We start from the raw sequence: 17,943 nt of genomic DNA on the forward strand, positions 1-17,943 counted from the left end.
ACCTGGTTGAATGCTCCCGGTAGCCAGGCCAGTGCGGCGAGGTGGAATAGCCCGCACTGGGCTGTGCTGGCGAACCGGGGACACAATGCGTAAGGCTGGTGCCATGTACGCCGGCCCGAGGAGACGCACTGGAGACCAGATGCGTAAAGCCGGCTTCATGGCACCTGGCTCAAAGCCCCCTCTAGCCCAGCCGATACGAGGAGCTAGAATGTACCGCACCGGACTATGCACACGCCTCCACCGCATAACACAGTGTCTGCCCGGTCCCTCTCGCTATCCGGTAAGCACGGGAAGTTGCCGCAGGTCTCCTACCTGGCTTCGCCACACTTCCGTGTGCCTCCCCCAAGACATTTTTGGGGCTGCCTATTGGGCTTCCAGCCGCTCTGCCGTGCTAGTTCCTCATAATGCCGCCTCTCTGCTTTCGCTGCCTCCAGCTCTGCTTTGGGGCGGCGATATTCCCCTTTGCCGTCCAAAATCTCCTGCCAAGTCCATTTCTCAAAAATATCGCTGCCTCTCCTGCTGCTGCTGCTGTCCTTTACCACACCGCTTGGTCCTCTGTTGGTTGGTGTTTCTGTAACGGCAGATCTCCTCTTCGTCAGAAGATGAGTAAGGATTGGACCAAGATGCAGCGTGGTAAGTGTCCATAATGTTTTTAATAAAGACAAATGAACACTCGAACAAAAACAATAAACGATAACGTGAAATCTACAAAAAACGAAACAGTACCGTGTGGCGACAAACACACACACGGAAACAAACACCCACAAAACAGTGAAACCCAGGCTACCTATAATTCTCAATCAGAGACAACTAACGACACCTGCCTCTGATTGAGAACCATACTAGGCCGAAACAGAAACCAAACATAGAAAAACAAACATAGACTGCCCACCCCAGCTCACACCCTGACCATACTAAATAAAGACAAAACAAAGGAAATAAAGGTCAGAATGTGACATGCAGACAGATTACTTCACTTATTATTCACTGTATCACAATTCCAGTGGATCAGAAGTTTACATACACTAAATTGACTGTGCCTTTAAACAGCTTGGAAAATTCCAGAAAATTGTGTCATGGCTTTAGAAGCTTCTGATATGCTAATTGACATAATTTGAGTCAATTGGAGGTGTACCTGTGAATGTATTTCAACGCCTGCCTTCAAACTCAGTGCCTCTTTGCTTGAAATCATGGGAAAATCTAAAGAAATCAGCCAAGACCTCAGAAAAAAATTGTAGACCTCCACAAGTCTGGTTCATCCTTGGGAGCAATTTCCAAAAGCCTGAAGGTACCATGCCCATCTGTACAAACAATAGTATGCAAGTTTAAACACCATGGGACCGGTCAGGAAAGAGACGCGTTCTGTCTCCTAGAGATGAACATACTTTGGTGCGAAAAGTGCAAATCAATCCCAGAACAACAGCAAAGGACCTTGTGAAGATGCTGGAGGAAACAGGTACAAAGTACTGTATCTATATCCACAGTAAAACAAGTCCTATATCGACATAACCTGAAAGGCCACTCAGCAAGGAAGAAATCACTGCTCCAAAACTCCATAAAAAAGCCAGACTACGGTTTGCAACTGCACATAGGGACAAAGATTGTACTTATTGGAGAAATGTCCTCTGGTCTGATGAAACAAAAATAGAACTGTTTGGCCATAATGACCATCGTTATGTTTGGAGGAAAAAGGGGAGGCTTGCAAGCCAAAGAACACCATCCCAACCGTGAAGCACGGGGTTGGCAGCATCATGTTGTGGGGGTGCTTTGCTGCAGGAGGGACTGGTGCACTTCACAAAATAGAAGGCATCATGAGGATGGAAAATTATGTGGATATATTGAAGCAACATCTCAAGACACCAGTCAGGAAGTTAAAGCTTGGTCGCAAATGGGTCTTCCAAATGGACAATGACGCCAAGCATACTTCCAAAGTTGTGGCAAAATGGCTTAAGGACAACAAAGTCAAGGTATTGGAGTGGTCATCACACAGTCCTGATCTCAATTCTGTAGAAGATTTGTGGGCAGAACTGAAAAAGTGTGTGCGAGCAAGGAGGCCTACAAACCTGACTCAGTTACACCAGCTCTGTCAGGAGGAATGGGCCCAAATTCACCCAACTTATTGTGGGAAGCTTGTGGAAGCCTACCCGAAATGTTTGACCCGAGTTAAACAATTTAAAGGCAATGCTACCAAATACTAATTGATTGTATGTAAATATCTGACCCACTGGGAATGTGATGAAATAAATAAAAGCTGAATTAAATAATTCTCTCTACTATTATTCTGACATTTCACATTCTTAAAATAAATCCTAACTGTGGGGTTCCTACATTTTTATGAGGATGAAATGTCAGGAATTGTGAAAAACTGAGTTTAAATATATTTGGCTAAGGTGTATGTAAACTTCCGACTTCAGCTGTATATATACTAATCAAAAATATAAACACAACATGCAACCATTTCAATAAAGTTGCTGAGTTACAGTTCATATGAGAACTTGTTCTCAACTTGCCTACCTGGTTAAATAAAGGTAAAATAAAAAAATAAAAAAATAAATAAATATAAGGAAATCAGTCAATTGAAATAAATGAATTAGGCCCTAATCTATGAATGGGCAGGGGCGCAGCCATTGGTGGGCCTGGGAGGGAGCCAAGCCCACCCAATGGTCAGCCAGGCCCAGCCAATCAGAATTAGTTTTTTCCTTCAAAAGGGATTTATCACAGACAAAATACTCTTCAGCACCCATGTCCCTCCCCTCAGACGATCCCGCTTGTGAAGGACCCGAATGTGGAGGTCCTGGGCTGGCGAGGTTACACGTGGTCTGCAGTTGAGGCCTGTTAGGCCTGTTAGACATATTGCCAAATTCTCTAAAACGACGTGGTAGAGAAATGAACATGGAATTCTCTAGGAACAGCTCTGGTGGATATTCCTGCAGTGTATCATGACAATTGCACGCTCCCTCAAAACTTGAGATATCTATAGCATTGTGTTGTGTGAATAAACTGCCCATTTTAGAGTGGCCTTTTATTGTCTTGTGTAATGTGTAATGATCATGCTGTTTAATCAGCTTCTTGATATGCCACACTTGTCAGGTGGATGGATTATCTTGAAAAATGCTATAATACTGACTAACAGGGGTGTAAACAAATGTATGCGTAACATTTGTGAAAAATAAGGCTTTTTGCGTATATGGAACATTTCTGGGACGTTTTATTTCAGCTCATGAAACACGGGACCAACATTTTACATGTTGTGTTTATATTTTTGTTCAGTGTACATCACAGAAGACTGAAAAATAACAAAACCATTTGACGTAGAAACACCAGATTTTCAGCAGGTTTAAAAAAATATATACAGTATGTTTAGGAATGATGAATTAATGAAAAATATGAATAACATTTCACCCATGAGGCCACGAGTCACAAAAAAAATACTTGTTGAACAAAATCATCTCTTTCGCTGAACAATTGTATTAGTATAAAATAGTATAATTCCCCCTATTTTTGAGCATATAATATAGCTCAGTATTTGATTTATTATCAAGGGTGTCAATCATTTCAGAACCCACAGTATACCAATACAAGTACAATGGCAAAGGTGACATTTCCCATATCATATCACATGAACAACTCTAGATACTCACTATAGCCCACCTAAACATTCAATCAAGCTGTGCACTGAATGACACTTTTCTTTTAAACCACCCAAATGTTCATTCATATGAAATTCAGATAATCTCACTCTGAACCAATGTTCTTCAGAGGTGGCCAGAAAGGACATCTGTCATTTGAATATCTTGACTCTCTCAACCACCTGATCCTCTGACTCACTGCCACAAATTCCAGCCTCTCTTCCATCCTCACCATAGCTACACTTAGAAAAAACGGGTTCCAAAAAGGTTCTTTCGGCTGTCCCCTTAAAGATAAGCCTTTTTGGTTTGAGGTAGAACCTTTTAGTGTTTCAGGAAATGATAGTTACTGCTGATGCAGTGTGCAGTCTTCATTTGCACTGCAGATGAATTAACATATAAAATTGTGTTGTACAAAGAGTGATAATAAAAAATAAATGTAAAAAAGTATCATTTTAAGACAGCGGTTCTTACTTCAACTACTCAAGTAGTTTAAAACCTCTGTTTTGGTCCCCACCATGACCAAGTAATATGCAGAGTCTTTGATAGCAAACATTAGAACTATTTTGGGTTCCTTGCAGAACCATCTGTGTAATGGGTTCTACATGGAACTTAAAAGTATTCTACCTGGAACCAAAAAAGGTTCTTCAGAGGGTTCTCCTGTGGGGACTGCCAAAATAACCGTTTTAAGTTCGAGATAGCACTTTTCTAGATAGCACTTTTCTAAGAGTGTACCTCTCCCTTATTCTCTTGCCCTGCATTGTTAGTGGGTTATTCAGGCAAGCTGAGCAGGAGACACAGCTTGGCTGAATATCAGGCCTTCCCTCCAGGACACAGAATTGAGCCATCCTTGCTTTGACCCCTGCCTGTATTATTTTCGGCAGTAATTCAATGCACAAGGCTCAGTGATACTCAATGATCCCCTCTGGTGGACGGAACGTTCAACTGCCACTGTCATTGACTTTGCAGCATCAGCAAAATCTCTAATGCAGCAGCCACTATTTGAATTCAGGTGCATGTGTGCATACATATGCAGGCGTTTCTGCCATTTTCATCAAGGCCATGATTGATGTGCACTGTAAATGGCCAATTAGGCATCATCACATTATCAGATGGTGTTGATCGACCTTATTTATTATTTTCTTTGCTCCAGTGGCCACTCCCTAACCCCCCCCATCTGATCTCCCTGTGTCTGTTCTTTTAGCACTCGACGCTGTCACGCAAGTTTGTAGAGGTGATGACCGAGTACAACACCACGCAGTCCAAATACAGGGACCGCTGCAAGGACCGTATCCAGAGACAGCTGGAGATCAGTGAGTATCTGTAGCCCACCACCATCATAGGGCACAGTTAATGCACCGATGACATTCCATACTATACTCTATATCATGGGGGGGCCAAATGCAAAAAAATTGGGGGGGCCAAATGATTCCACCCGCGGGCCAAATTCGGTCCGTGGGCCACCAGTTGGGGAACCCTGCTCTATATAGTATCTATGTATGGCAATACTTTTCAAGTACATTATAGTTCATAGAGCATAGAACCATCCAGTACACAGACATTACAGTATATTGACATTACCAACCTAGATTCTCTCTTTGAAGGTGGGTTAGACCCAGAATTCTTTTAGCGTTCTTTGTCAATGACTTTGTTAAAATGGCTGCACAAATATAATCCAATTGATTGATTGGATGATTGATTTTGTGATTGGTAATACATCAAAAAGACTAATGCCATGCACACACATGCTGACAGCAGACAGGGTTACATCGACTGACAAGGAGGTACGTTAGTATCTCACACAAGAAATAGCCAGAGTTCTTACTAAATATACACTGATACCCAACAGCGCAGACACAAAAATGGGTTTTGCAGACGTAAGGATATTTTCAAGGCAGCCCCACTGACCTTCATATGAGACAGACTGTAATTCACAGACAGTGAGTATCCTTTTAATACTGAAGTATTAGATAATACTGAAGTACACAGATACAGACACTGGCAAGCGTTTCATACACAACTCACAGCCATAGTGACATCTGAGATCCGGACATCAATAAGTATTATGCACAGACGCAGTATTTTTCAAAGACTTGGACAGACTAAGCAGTATAGATGCATTTTCAGTTTATTAAGACGATATTAAGTAGACAGGGGGGTTGAATGGCCACATATGACCACATATTAGCCAATGATAAGTTGTGTAGTCATGCAGTTTGCAAAAACAAAGGACTTTCCTTATAGTTAGAGCTTTAAATTGATCTAGATTATTCTAGACATCTGGTTAGAGATACATGCTCTTTTTTAATTACTATCCAGAATCTGTGCTGTGCCTCAAATTGGCACTAAAACACTGGGAATGTGTTGATTTAAATAACTAAACTTTAAGTGCATCAGGCAAAGCATTATGATCATCTGTTGGCAATATATTTCATTGCGCGCGTGTGTGTGTGTGTGTGTGCGTGTGTGTGTGTGTGTGTGTGTGTGTGTGTGTGTGTGTGTGTGTGTGTGTGTGTGTGTGTGTGTGTGTGTGTGTGTGTGTGTGTGTGTGTGTGTGTGTGTGTGTGTGTGTGTGTGTGTGTGTGTGTGTGTGTGTGTGTGTGTGTGTGTGTGTGTGTGTGTGTGTGCATGCATGTGTGTGTGTGTGTGCGTGCGTGTGCCTATGTGTGCTCGGCAGCTGGGAGAACAACCACCAACGAGGAGCTGGAGGATATGCTGGAGAGTGGCAAGCTTGCCATTTTCACCGATGACGTGAGTACAACACCTGAGCCAGGCCATTCCCCATGGCAGACATATATCCACAGTGAAGGCATGGGGACCACAGATGCTAATGACCTGTGTGGCTAGTCATAGCTAACTCGCTACATCTGTCACGTTTGCGTTCAATGAACTACCGCTATGTCCTGATATGAATTTTACCAGAAGAAGAATGTTGATTATTACAGGTGGTAAAGGAACACATCGAATCCTCTTCTATCCTCATCCTCGGTCTCCTTCTCAACCCTCTGTTTTGGGTCCTTAGATCAAGATGGACTCTCAGATAGACAAGCAAGCCCTGAATGAGATTGAGACCCGACACACCGAGATCATCAAGCTGGAGAACAGCATCCGTGAGCTGCACGACATGTTTGTGGACATGGCCATGCTGGTCGAGAGCCAGGTAAAGTTGTGTTTTTATTTGAAATGTTTTTAAAAGATGAATGAATTCATGAAAGCCCAGTTTTATGCCATTAGCCTTGTGTTGAGCACAGATTACAATCGAATAGGTTACAATCGGGCCTACTCATGCCAATATCAAGTGTGTGGTTTAATTCTGCACCAATGGCATCAAGAGTCCTTTTGTGATGTTAAAATGAAAACATTGTAGATTCTATGCATCTTCGAACTGTGCCTCACGTCTTCCATAATGAAATCTGTCCAACTGTGATTTCATTTTCTGAGAACAGGGCAGATATTTGAGAGTCTGAGAACAGGGCAGATATTTGGAGCTGAACGTATGACATTTAGCCTCAGGCGTGTGGGTTCACAGGCATATTTGAGTAATTGTGCTTTGAGACAGGACAAATGTTGCATGCTGTTATCGTTCTATGTTTAGATTGAGACTGTGAGTAAACACACGGTAACCTGAACTAGTTCCACGCCAATGAGCAATGCTGTGTAGCCATTCAGAAAAGCTCAGGCTACAACTGTAGCCTTTTTATATCCTGGTTTCATCAGTGTAGCCGGGTCTCTGCTGCTAGTGTTCAGTTATCTTAATTTGTCAGATATCCCCAAGGAGACGTGGGTGTGGAGTCAGGCGCAGGAGAAACAAGTTCTGAAGGAAAATGGGCATTTATTTAAACAAGTTCAAAATAATAGGACACCGGACTACAACAGTAGCCACAAAACCCCACTCAGACACAGTCCAGGGAAAAACCACCTGTTAAAAATGAACTAAAGAAAACCCAACCCAAAACTCACTGACAGTCAAACGAAAACAATCCCGCACAAAAACCCAAAGGAAATGGCGAGATTAAATACCCCACCCCCCCTAATTAACCAAAATGAACCCAGGTGAAACACAAAACAGACATAACCAAAAGAAAAGGGATCAGTGGCAGCTAGTAGACCGGCGACGACGACCGCCGAGCGCCGCCCGGACAGGGAGAGGAACCACCTTCGGTGGAAGTCGTGACATAATTAATGAAGGGTTCTTGCTGTACATTGTGGTTGCACTTAGATTGAAATGGTATAGCAAATACTTGCACCTTAAAAATGCATGAGAAAAAACCTAACTTAAATACTGGATGATATTCTAGAATTGTTGTCTTACATGTGTCGTTAACATACTACATTTTATTCCCAAAACTTAACTTAATTAAGGTACATGATCAAATATTTTCATATTTACAGAACATTTATTAATATTACAGAGCATCTCTATACATTATGTGAGATACAATATGAGAATACTATGTTGCCAATTTCGATTCTCACTGTGAAGAAATGACCGTTGACATCCAATAAGAGCCTATGAATCTCATCAGGACGACCTAAATTAGGAAATTGCTTCTGGGTAACAGGGAAATATGGTTTCTAAGTTTAGCTCATGCACTATAAACCGTTTGTGAGTTGGATTATTTCATCCAAAGTACAATAGTGGGGGAAAAGCTTTTGAGTGACAATTCTTCTCTTTCTCTTGAGGGCTTTTCCTCATGGACAATGTGCAATTGTGTGTGAAGAATAAACATAGGTACTTAGCTATGCTCATCTCATTTATGTATCAATACTTTTGTTAATATAAAAAAATCCATCCTTTACATGGAAGACGACATTTAGATGCTAAGTGGCTGCATCAATATCACTTACAGTACTTTATAACTGGAATAAAAATGAATAGAAACAGCATATATTTGTGCTAGAAGCTTTGTTTGGATTCAAAAGACCAGAAATACAATACCACACATGAGCCTTATACAAACACGGGGCAGAAACATATGCATACAATGTGGTTGAGGCTGACTTTAAGTGATAATGGACAAGGTATTCTCCACAGTCCCTTTGCATTTCGATGACGGTGCTTTTTGCTGTTTACAGGGAGAGATGATTGACAGAATTGAGTACAACGTGGAGCACTCTGTGGACTTTGTGGAGCGGGCGGTGTCTGACACCAAGAAGGCTGTCAAATACCAGAGCCAGGCTCGCAAGGTAAGTCACAGGCTCTCCGTAGAGCAGGGCTAACGCATGTATTGTGCATTCACATGTTTTATCCCTGTCCCTTTGCTGTAACCCACATCCTCGACCTACATGAGGATGTATACATACATGTATACATTCTAATATACATACTATACGTATGACATCATACAAACAAACATAGGCACACACACTAAAATAGGCACAGCATCCTCCTACAATCAATCACACCACAAAAATGCCCACCACCCCCATCATACTATATTATTAAATAGTGCACACACACACACACACACACACACTCACACACACACTCTTATAATAATAATATCCCCCACCTCTTCATGTACAGTGCATTTCCTCTTGGGCATTCCACCCTCATTCACATAGTACCTCAGTGATTACCAAGCGACCAACCTCCTCAGGCGTGATAGCTTTGGACACAATGTACACACTAAATGTGTTGTATAGATAAATGGCATTGTCCCTTACCGTAAAACTGTCCCGTAGCATGTATACAATCACAAGCCTCCCTGTGTCTCACTAACACCATCACCACCTTGTCCCCCCCCTTGCAGAAGAAGCTCATGATCATCGTCTGCTGTACTATTCTGGGAGTTGTCTTGGCGTCCACTATCGGCGGATACCTGGGCTTTTAATGACGACGACGACAACGATGAAAGACGGCCACAAGAGAAAAAAAACACAGAGAGAAAAATATCATATACAATATCAGATAAGGAAAACGTTCTAAAAGTGGTTGGGTGGGGTTGAAAAAACAAAGACAAAAAAAATACGACAATAAACATACAAATAAACATAATATTTGCAATGTACATGTAAATGTATTGAACATAAGAAACAACACATGGGTTAGCTACCTGGAAAGAAATATGACGTCAAATATTTTTGGGGAACGTTTCATTCTTTTTTGGGGGATCTCCAGGACAGTGCCAATGACTGCTAAATTGTGTGTTGTTCCAGCAAAGGTAGTTTACTTGGAATGCGATTTTAGAACATAATGCACAAAACTGTAGAAGGGAATTGGGATGATCGGTGTACCTTATTTCATAGATACAATAATCACGTTTCGTTGGGAGACACTGACTTTGGTTTTGGTCTTTTAGAGACTTCTCATGGGTTGATTATTCCTGTCAATCAGGTTAAACAGCCAGTCAAAATAGTGTAGTCAACTTGAGTAACCTGCCAATGGGCTAATCAAATCTCCTAGATAGGCATTCATTTGCAACAATGTCTTTACTTCGACCAATAGGGACAGGAGCTTACACCCATGGAGCTGTTACAACGGCAGATGAAAGGCGTGGCACTGCAGTAGCAGGTTTAAAAATGTTAAAAAACTGACAGTTTGCAGGTGCTCCATCAAAGCCCTTCTCTGCTCTTATCCATACAGTAGGAGCATGGAGAGAGGAATGTCTCAGGGTCTTCAGCTAATTCGATATGTCTGTGGCAAGAAACCAAATTCAGAGAGACAGATTAGAGAGGTGAGACGGGAGGGGGGGGGTAAACCGACGGTCGAAACGATGCAGTTTTGACAAAGAAAGCCGATCAGCTCGAGTTTTCCCAGGGATGTTGAAAGAGAACAGACAGAGTAAAGATACACCAGAGAGGGAAGGAAGAGAGGGAGGTGAAAGAAAGAGAGACCTATAGCCGTCACGCCTGTTCTACAGATTTTGCAAAAAAATTGGAACATGTTAAAAAGTCAAGATGAAAATTGAACAACGGAATCTCAAAACTTGAAATGCTGGCTAGCCCTGGTGTCGAGTCTCATGTCTTGCTTTGGAAGTGGTTAGTTCTACTGTGGTCGTGTAGTGTGTGACGTGTCCTGTGACAAATAGTCTGGCCTCATATTTCCAATAATGGACCTTTAGCTATATTTAGCATTTTGCAGTTTGCTTTATTTTAAAAACATATAAGCAAATGGGTACTTTGAATGGAACAAGTTTGTGTGCCCCTCTATGTGAAATTGTATTTTTTACTAAGCAAAGATATAATCTTAAAAAACACGCAACTATAGAATCGATTCATAAAACATGTTAGGTATTGATAATCTATCAATCGGTAGGTCATGTTGAGTTATAAGGGTTTTAACCCTCCGCTTGAGTTGTTTGGGTGCCATTTCATAAAGATGGGCGTTTCCCTCTTAATAGCCCATTGGTGGTGCTGAACTAGTACCAGTTCAGAATGACAAGGTCAGGAGAGAATACTGTGCTCTATGATTGCACAATCTACAAACCAATGCCATTTGAGTTCAGGCTAAGAACAGATATGAATGCTGCTACATTTATCTGAAGGAGACAACTCTACCTTGCCAAGGAAATATGCATGGCAACATGACACGGATGTCACAGTGACTCTGTTGAAGCCAGCGCTGTAATGTTGCAGATTAAGATCCAAACTGCGGGAATGACTGGATCAAAATCATGACTCGTGAGCCTCTTGCCCTCGAAGTCCCAATTCCCTGGCATGCGTTGATGGTGTTGGCCCCCGACTAGATGAACTGAAGCGTTCTGACTGTTTGGGGTCACCTTCATGGAATAGTGTCCCAGTGTAGTTCATATGACAAGGCCTTATACCCCCTGTGTTCTAGATTGGACATGGACCTAATCCGAGTGTAGAATATACTCTACGATCAATAGATATTGAAAAAAAGCAACAACCTTATTGCTGGTGTATTGATTTGATTATAGCCAATTTAAAGAGTGACCCAATTATCCTTTGATATTAGCTTCCTATATGTAGGAACGTCATAGGATATAAGTTGTAGCCTGGCGGTTAAGAGTGTTGGGCCAGTAACTGAAAGGTTGCTGGTTCAAATACCTGAGCTGACTGGGTGAACAATCTGTTTATGTGCCCACGAGCAAGGGCACTTAACCCTAATTACTCCTGTACTACCCTCTGGATAAGAGCGTCAGCTAAATGACTTAAATGTAAGTCAGAAGTTGTACTTTTCTTCATTTCAAGTGCCCAAACAGACTATGTTGGCCACTACAAGATGAAACTGTGTTTTCTTGTAATTGATACTTTGACTGTATGTGTAATAATTGTAAGGAAAAAACAATATGTTGTCAAATGTTTTCTTAAAATATTAATTTTGTGTTGAATATGTCCTTAATATTGTATATTCAAAGGGAGGAGCCAGCTTTCAGTTTTCTGAACTTGGATTTTAAGAGTGCTACGGAAATGTAGCTAAATTCAACATTTCCAAATGCCAAAAGTGACTCTGTTCAGTGTAAAACCAAAGGCAGATGATTTTACTTCACGGGTGCCCCAACACAGATAAGTTAGATTAACCTTCTGACACAGAATAGTCTATTAATGCAAATCTCACAGGACATTGGATAGGATATTTCAGAGTTAGACCTAATTCATCTTACCTATTGGCTGCTACAAAATCAATACACACCCACTCACCCTTCACAGTTACATGGTCATTCCCCTGTCATTGTCATCAGCGAGGAACGTTATTTTCTAAGTCATCGGTTTCTTGGTGAATTTCTAAGTCAAGTGGTCCTATGATGGTCATCCCTGACTGACTGTCATTGAACTGTCTCTGTTGTTGTCCAAACTTTAAACTATAGTAACTACATTAAAGTTATGTTCCACTTTCAGCTCAGCGGCCAAACAAATCATGTCCCTTTCAAGTGCTAAGTAGTAGTTAGCTGATGCTTTGTGCTAAGGCCCGCCATATCATCATAAGGACAATACTTGCAATAAATAGGAAGCTGAAACCTTCAATGAAAGGTTCAGTCATTTCACATATCCATGCAAAAGGCTCTTTGGTTCTGAGTGTGAAACAGTGGCCTTTGATAGTGGGCTGTCCTTACAGAATGGGAGTTTGCGTTGCTGACTTTTTCCATGAACAACCACATAACATTGGGAGTTTGGCACTCACTTACAGCTTTGGAACACATTGAGCGAGAAACAACAACAAAAAATGGCCTCTATTTTAACATGATTTAACTTCAGGACTAACCCATGTCACTGTTTTCTACGTGCATACCGGTAACCACTTTTGAGTTCTGTACAATCTCGATCACCACATGAGACGTGATATTTCAGTCCCACCATGACTCAAAGGCGCTTATATTACTTTGGTGAGCCTCTGAAGTCCAATTTGTATCTTTCCATGGCAAGAACGTCTTTCTGCAGCAAGAGATATTGAGGGCATAGGAATGGCAAACGGGAAATGTAGGTTAATTCGACCAACATCTCCACCCACAGATCCAGGAGGGAATCTGACTGTAGTCCTCAAGTCATTCCAGCACTGGCCAGCATGTTATTTTTAAGCTTCTGTGTATTTAATGTGTCCAACCACTTACATGTACAGTTAAAATGGGGTTATATTGATGTCGTTGTTGTTTTTTAAAAGGAATATGGCTAGGGAGCCCTTATTCTTTAAGGCATGCAACTTTCGGCTTTGTGAGTTTGCATGGTGATTTCTGCTCTCGATCATGAGCGCACTTTACACTCGATAAGAAAACGCTGTCTATCACATTCACGGTTTAATTTATCGATCGATTATTTATATTTACTCACTGAGGACGGGGTGAGGGCTTATAGTTATATCACTGCTGGTGTCTGTTTTATTGCAAGTCTACAGAGACACCATATTTACAGTGGTATGTCCAGAGAGGTGATCTACGTATGTACGAGTGTGTGTAAACCTCTGGGTACTGTTTGGTGCAAAATGTCCTCTCACCCTTCCTCCAGAGTACTGTAGTGTGCGGTTTTTCCCCACCATGGCAGAATCCCTAGTAGTAATTCTGATGCATTCCATTCTGTACCCCTCTTTCTCTCCCATGGCATCTATCCCACTTTGCTCTGTGTGCTTCTATGGTGGCATATGTGTCCTTTGTGAGGAAACGTTAATCGTGAGTCTTTAAGCTGCGACTGCAACTTGTGAGCTCCTAGGCCTTGTGTGCATGCCCCTCGTCCCTGGCACAAAAAAAAAACGATGGTGCGTGTGTGTGTGTGTTTGTGTGTGAGCATGAACGTTTGTTTGTGTACAGTATGTGTGTGCACGTCTGTGATCGGCGCAGATCAGTTGCATCACACATTGAGCACGCGACTAGGCGTAAGGGCTGTTTGGGTTTAGCAGGTCCATGGGTTGTAGCTGTTGAGTTCCAGTTTTATGTTGAAAACAGAACAACAAAAATACACTATTTATATATGTTACCAAATTCAAACCAAAGCATTTTGCCCCACGTGTTCTCAGTCACCTGATCAAAGAGCACAAAGAAAGTCAAGTTTACAAAAAAAATGCTTATAATATAATAATAGGAATCTAGAGTTAGACATTCCCCCCCCTTCTAATCATTGTATGTTGATCTGTCAGCTAATTGATTCAAACGTTTGAAATGACTTGTTGAATAGACTTCACAAATTGTCCTTTAATCATTCGTAGTTTGTAGTCTTCATGGTTGCAACAGTGAGAAGAGATGGATAATCATATGATGTACATGCAGTCCTCTGACACTTGAGTCCAAAGGAGACAACAGTGACTACTATTATTTCTGTATAGTCTATACACCTATCTTTATGCACACAATATCTACATGTTTTTTTTTTTTTGTTACGCCCTCTTTACCACCCAATTCAACGCCCACTTGCTTTGCTTTCTGTGTGCTGGCAACACACCTGAATGGAGTGTACCCAGATCAACTTTGGTGAATATAAGGGCACTGACCTGGATGAACCAAAGTATTCTATGTTTGTATTCCTGTGTTGTTTTGAAGTGAAAAGACGTGCCGGGTGTGCGGCACATCGGAGTGACCTCCAAGCGTAGTGAGAGAAAGCGTTCTGTAAAATGAGTGGAGAAGGAATGACGGTAATGACCTGGCCATCTAGCTTCTGTCAGTGCAAAGCCTTGTCAATGCAGTCAATGGAAAGACAAACGCTCTTCTGGAAAAGGGGTTTGAATATGGTCTTGAACCGCAATTATAACCAGTTAGATCTTTCAAAACGAAATATCATGTTTTATATTATCATGGTTTATATTTGGAGTTTCGCTGGCTATATATATGGGCACCCATACATATTTGCTTGTTGTAGCCACAAGAAATCCAAGGCCCTATGCAATGGCCCCTGGCTTTATCCTCACCGTTATGTCAATATTCAAACTGCTTTCACAGAAGAGGTTCATTTCAACAACAAACTAAGCCCTCTTCAGAGATGCTCATTTCTATTGTGGCTTACTAATGTGCTACTGTTATTTGCCACGACGAAACCGTTTGTTGTTTTCTTTGCTTTATGGTCCTATTTTGGAAAATACTCACCATATCTCACAACAGTATTCCTTTGTATCAGTGTTCTAATTGGGAGCGGGGTTGGCGGTGTAGGAATGGTGCCCCGAAATTGTGACTTCAGAAAGTCGATCATTATCTGAATGGCTAGGTTAACAGAAAACTGAATAGATATTAAATATATGATTATAATGAGAAGAAAATGCAGTAACATGTGCAAACTGAGGGAGAAAGAATGGCAAAATGATCAAATGCTAAACTAAAAAAGTGAGTGATTATATTATAGCAATGATTTAAAGAAATAAAGGAGTTATGTTAACAAAAATAATAGTAGTAATATTGAATGCTCGCAATTTTGTCCAACTGAACTGGATCTTTGTGTCTTGTAATTATTGTAAATACTTCAAAGAGAGAAAAAATGACTTGCATGTCCATGTATAAAACTACTGAGAAACTTGTTCCGGTCAAAGTTGTGAAGTGGTTCGATCTCTGCCCTATACCCACTGTCCCCCCTCTTTGGACTGACTGTCTATACATATATGTTCTTTCAGTTTTAATGTGTGTTTGGAGTGTTTGGACAAAAGAAAGAATCATTTGTGTGACCAACCATATCAGTCAAAAACCCACCCGTTTGATTTCGTTCAGAGGCATCCGTCTCTGATGAATAGTGCTTCCCTCCATCCGTAGTAAGAAGGGAGTGGCAACGTACATGTTGCCATGTTGTCTCGGTTTCCTGCTTCCAGGCCAAATATGAACTCAAACACTCTCTTTGTCTCCAATTAGTAGCTGGTAGTCAGCCAAAAACAGCCCTGTCATTGTGATTGGTATTGTCTTGTATAATGACAATGTCAACCTTGTCACTTGGCTTTGGGCTTCTTCTCATGGGTCCAGGGTCTCTCATCGCTGTGGAAAGTATACTGTGGTGAAAAAATAAGTCCTTCTCTTAATTGAACCCGCCATTACGTAGTGGTCATGACATTTAAAGTCATTAAGTGCTCATTTGTGTGATCTTTAACGTCTGGCAAGTGTTGCAACTCTCCTATGTTCATGGGAGAGAAATAGGAGAGAAAATGATTTAAATTGTCAAAATTGTAAGAAGAATTTCAATTTTTGAAATTAGTTAGGCTCTGCGTTGAGTTTTGTCCTCTTGTGTACTGATATCTTAGCGCGTCAGATGCAAACAACTGAGTTTGAGAGGATTTTTGTCCCCAATTGTGAGAGCAACCCAAGGAGGTCTGATCATCCTCAAAGGGATGTGGATCATACTGAAAGGCCTGTGACAATATAGAAATCCACTTTTATGTGTAATACAAAAGAAAAAGGGCTTTCTCTAACATGCAGAAGTGAGAGAAAATTATTCCAGACTTCGATCAACCACAACACAGTTTTGGTTGCAGATCGAAAGCCACAGTTGGTGGAAGTGATTTGAAATGTGTAACAACACAGGCAGAAGAGAACAACTCCATCATGTTCAGTGAAAGTCCATTAGATGGGTCTGTCAGGGTGGAAGAGATTGAGCGAAACAAGAAAATTATACTGAGAGAGACTGGGAAAAAAAGAGGACAGTTGGATCGTTTGCTGCAACTTTGACTGGAAATGCAACTTGTGTCCCGTTTTTTTTTGTGTGTGTGTACGTGTGCGTACCGTAAATGTAAAAAACTATCTGTCCCTCTCTCTCCCTCTCTTGTACTGCTGTTTGCTGTTCTGTTTAGTTAGTGTGATGTGCCAGTATTTCCCTTCCTCAGCCCTCTTGCTCTTTCTCTCCATGGATCTTTAAGATGACAACTCTATGCAGATGCTGTCTTTTATAAGTGTGTCAAATTTTAATTTAAAATAAAAACGATTAAAAAAACTAACCCGACAGACATATTGAAATGATAACAAAAAATGAATAAAGAAAAGGATTGTTCAGTGTACCCTCGCAGTGGTTGGTCTTCATTACTGTTGTCAGTCTCCATCGCTATAGTACACAATGGCTCAAATTCAATTGTAATGTTTGTAAATGATGTTCTTAGATCATAATCTACCAAACATATGGCAACGTAATGTTATTTCATGTTATTTTGATTCAGGAATATGGGATATTAGTTTGTGTTAAGCATCCTCATGTTATCCTTTCAACACCTTGAGTGTGTCTGAAGTCCCTGGGGCCAATTCATTGAGTTGTGGATGAAGTCACAGTGAGTATCTCTGTAGACCCTGATCGCCCTCCACTGGGCTAACAACATCTCAGACAACTCTCCACTGTGATATGAGAGACTTGGCAAGCATTCTGACACAAAAAATGGCTGCTGTGCATCACTCGGGTAAGTCAAGTGTTACAAATTGGTAGTGGGCGAGGTGACGGAGTTCACTCCTTACAATTTAACATATTTTGACACCTCGTGAAACACTGTCATCCAGTGTGTTTTTAAAGGTGGACTAGGCCATATTGAAGAAGCATCTCAGAGCAGCAGTGCGGATCTATGATCCGTCCCTGTCCATATATTATTCATTAATATCCAATAGACTAAACTGATCCTATATCAGCACTCCTACTCAGACCCTTTGAACAAAGGGCTTTGAACAGCTGCTCAGCCATGCTGTGTGGGTTAGCTCCTCCAGCACAGTGCCCATCAGGTTCCCAGCCTCCCAAAAGGACCATTAGGAATCCATGACTCACGGTCCAGTCTACACATTATGACCTCATCATTAAGGCATGCAAGACATCCCCACTTTGATCACTCACCCTGGTGCAAATTCTATCCCCATCACCTCATCATGGCTACTTACCATTGAGGTTTTATGATTGTTTTGTACAGTACACGGCTGTTCATCTGTCCTCGGCTATGTGCTGATTCTAATTAGATAGTATGTTAAATGACACAGCACATATTTTA

General features: G+C 41.3%; 1 protein-coding gene across 1 annotated transcript in view; it reads left to right on the plus strand.

The window, feature by feature from the left end:
- Nucleotides 1-16,980, plus strand: part of LOC112225947 (syntaxin-1B) — a 64,335-nt gene extending 47,355 nt beyond the window's left edge. The window contains exons 6-10 of the mRNA XM_042307073.1: nucleotides 4,831-4,939; nucleotides 6,304-6,377; nucleotides 6,649-6,786; nucleotides 8,703-8,813; nucleotides 9,380-16,980. Coding sequence (XP_042163007.1) covers nucleotides 4,831-4,939; nucleotides 6,304-6,377; nucleotides 6,649-6,786; nucleotides 8,703-8,813; nucleotides 9,380-9,460 — 513 coding nt within the window. The 3' untranslated portion in view covers nucleotides 9,461-16,980. The remainder of the gene's footprint in view (nucleotides 1-4,830; nucleotides 4,940-6,303; nucleotides 6,378-6,648; nucleotides 6,787-8,702; nucleotides 8,814-9,379) is intronic.
- The last annotated feature ends 963 nt before the right edge of the window (nucleotides 16,981-17,943 follow it).

Source organism: Oncorhynchus tshawytscha, linkage group LG27 (assembly GCF_018296145.1).
Source record: "Oncorhynchus tshawytscha isolate Ot180627B linkage group LG27, Otsh_v2.0, whole genome shotgun sequence".
Taxonomy (NCBI): Eukaryota; Metazoa; Chordata; class Actinopteri; order Salmoniformes; family Salmonidae; genus Oncorhynchus; species Oncorhynchus tshawytscha.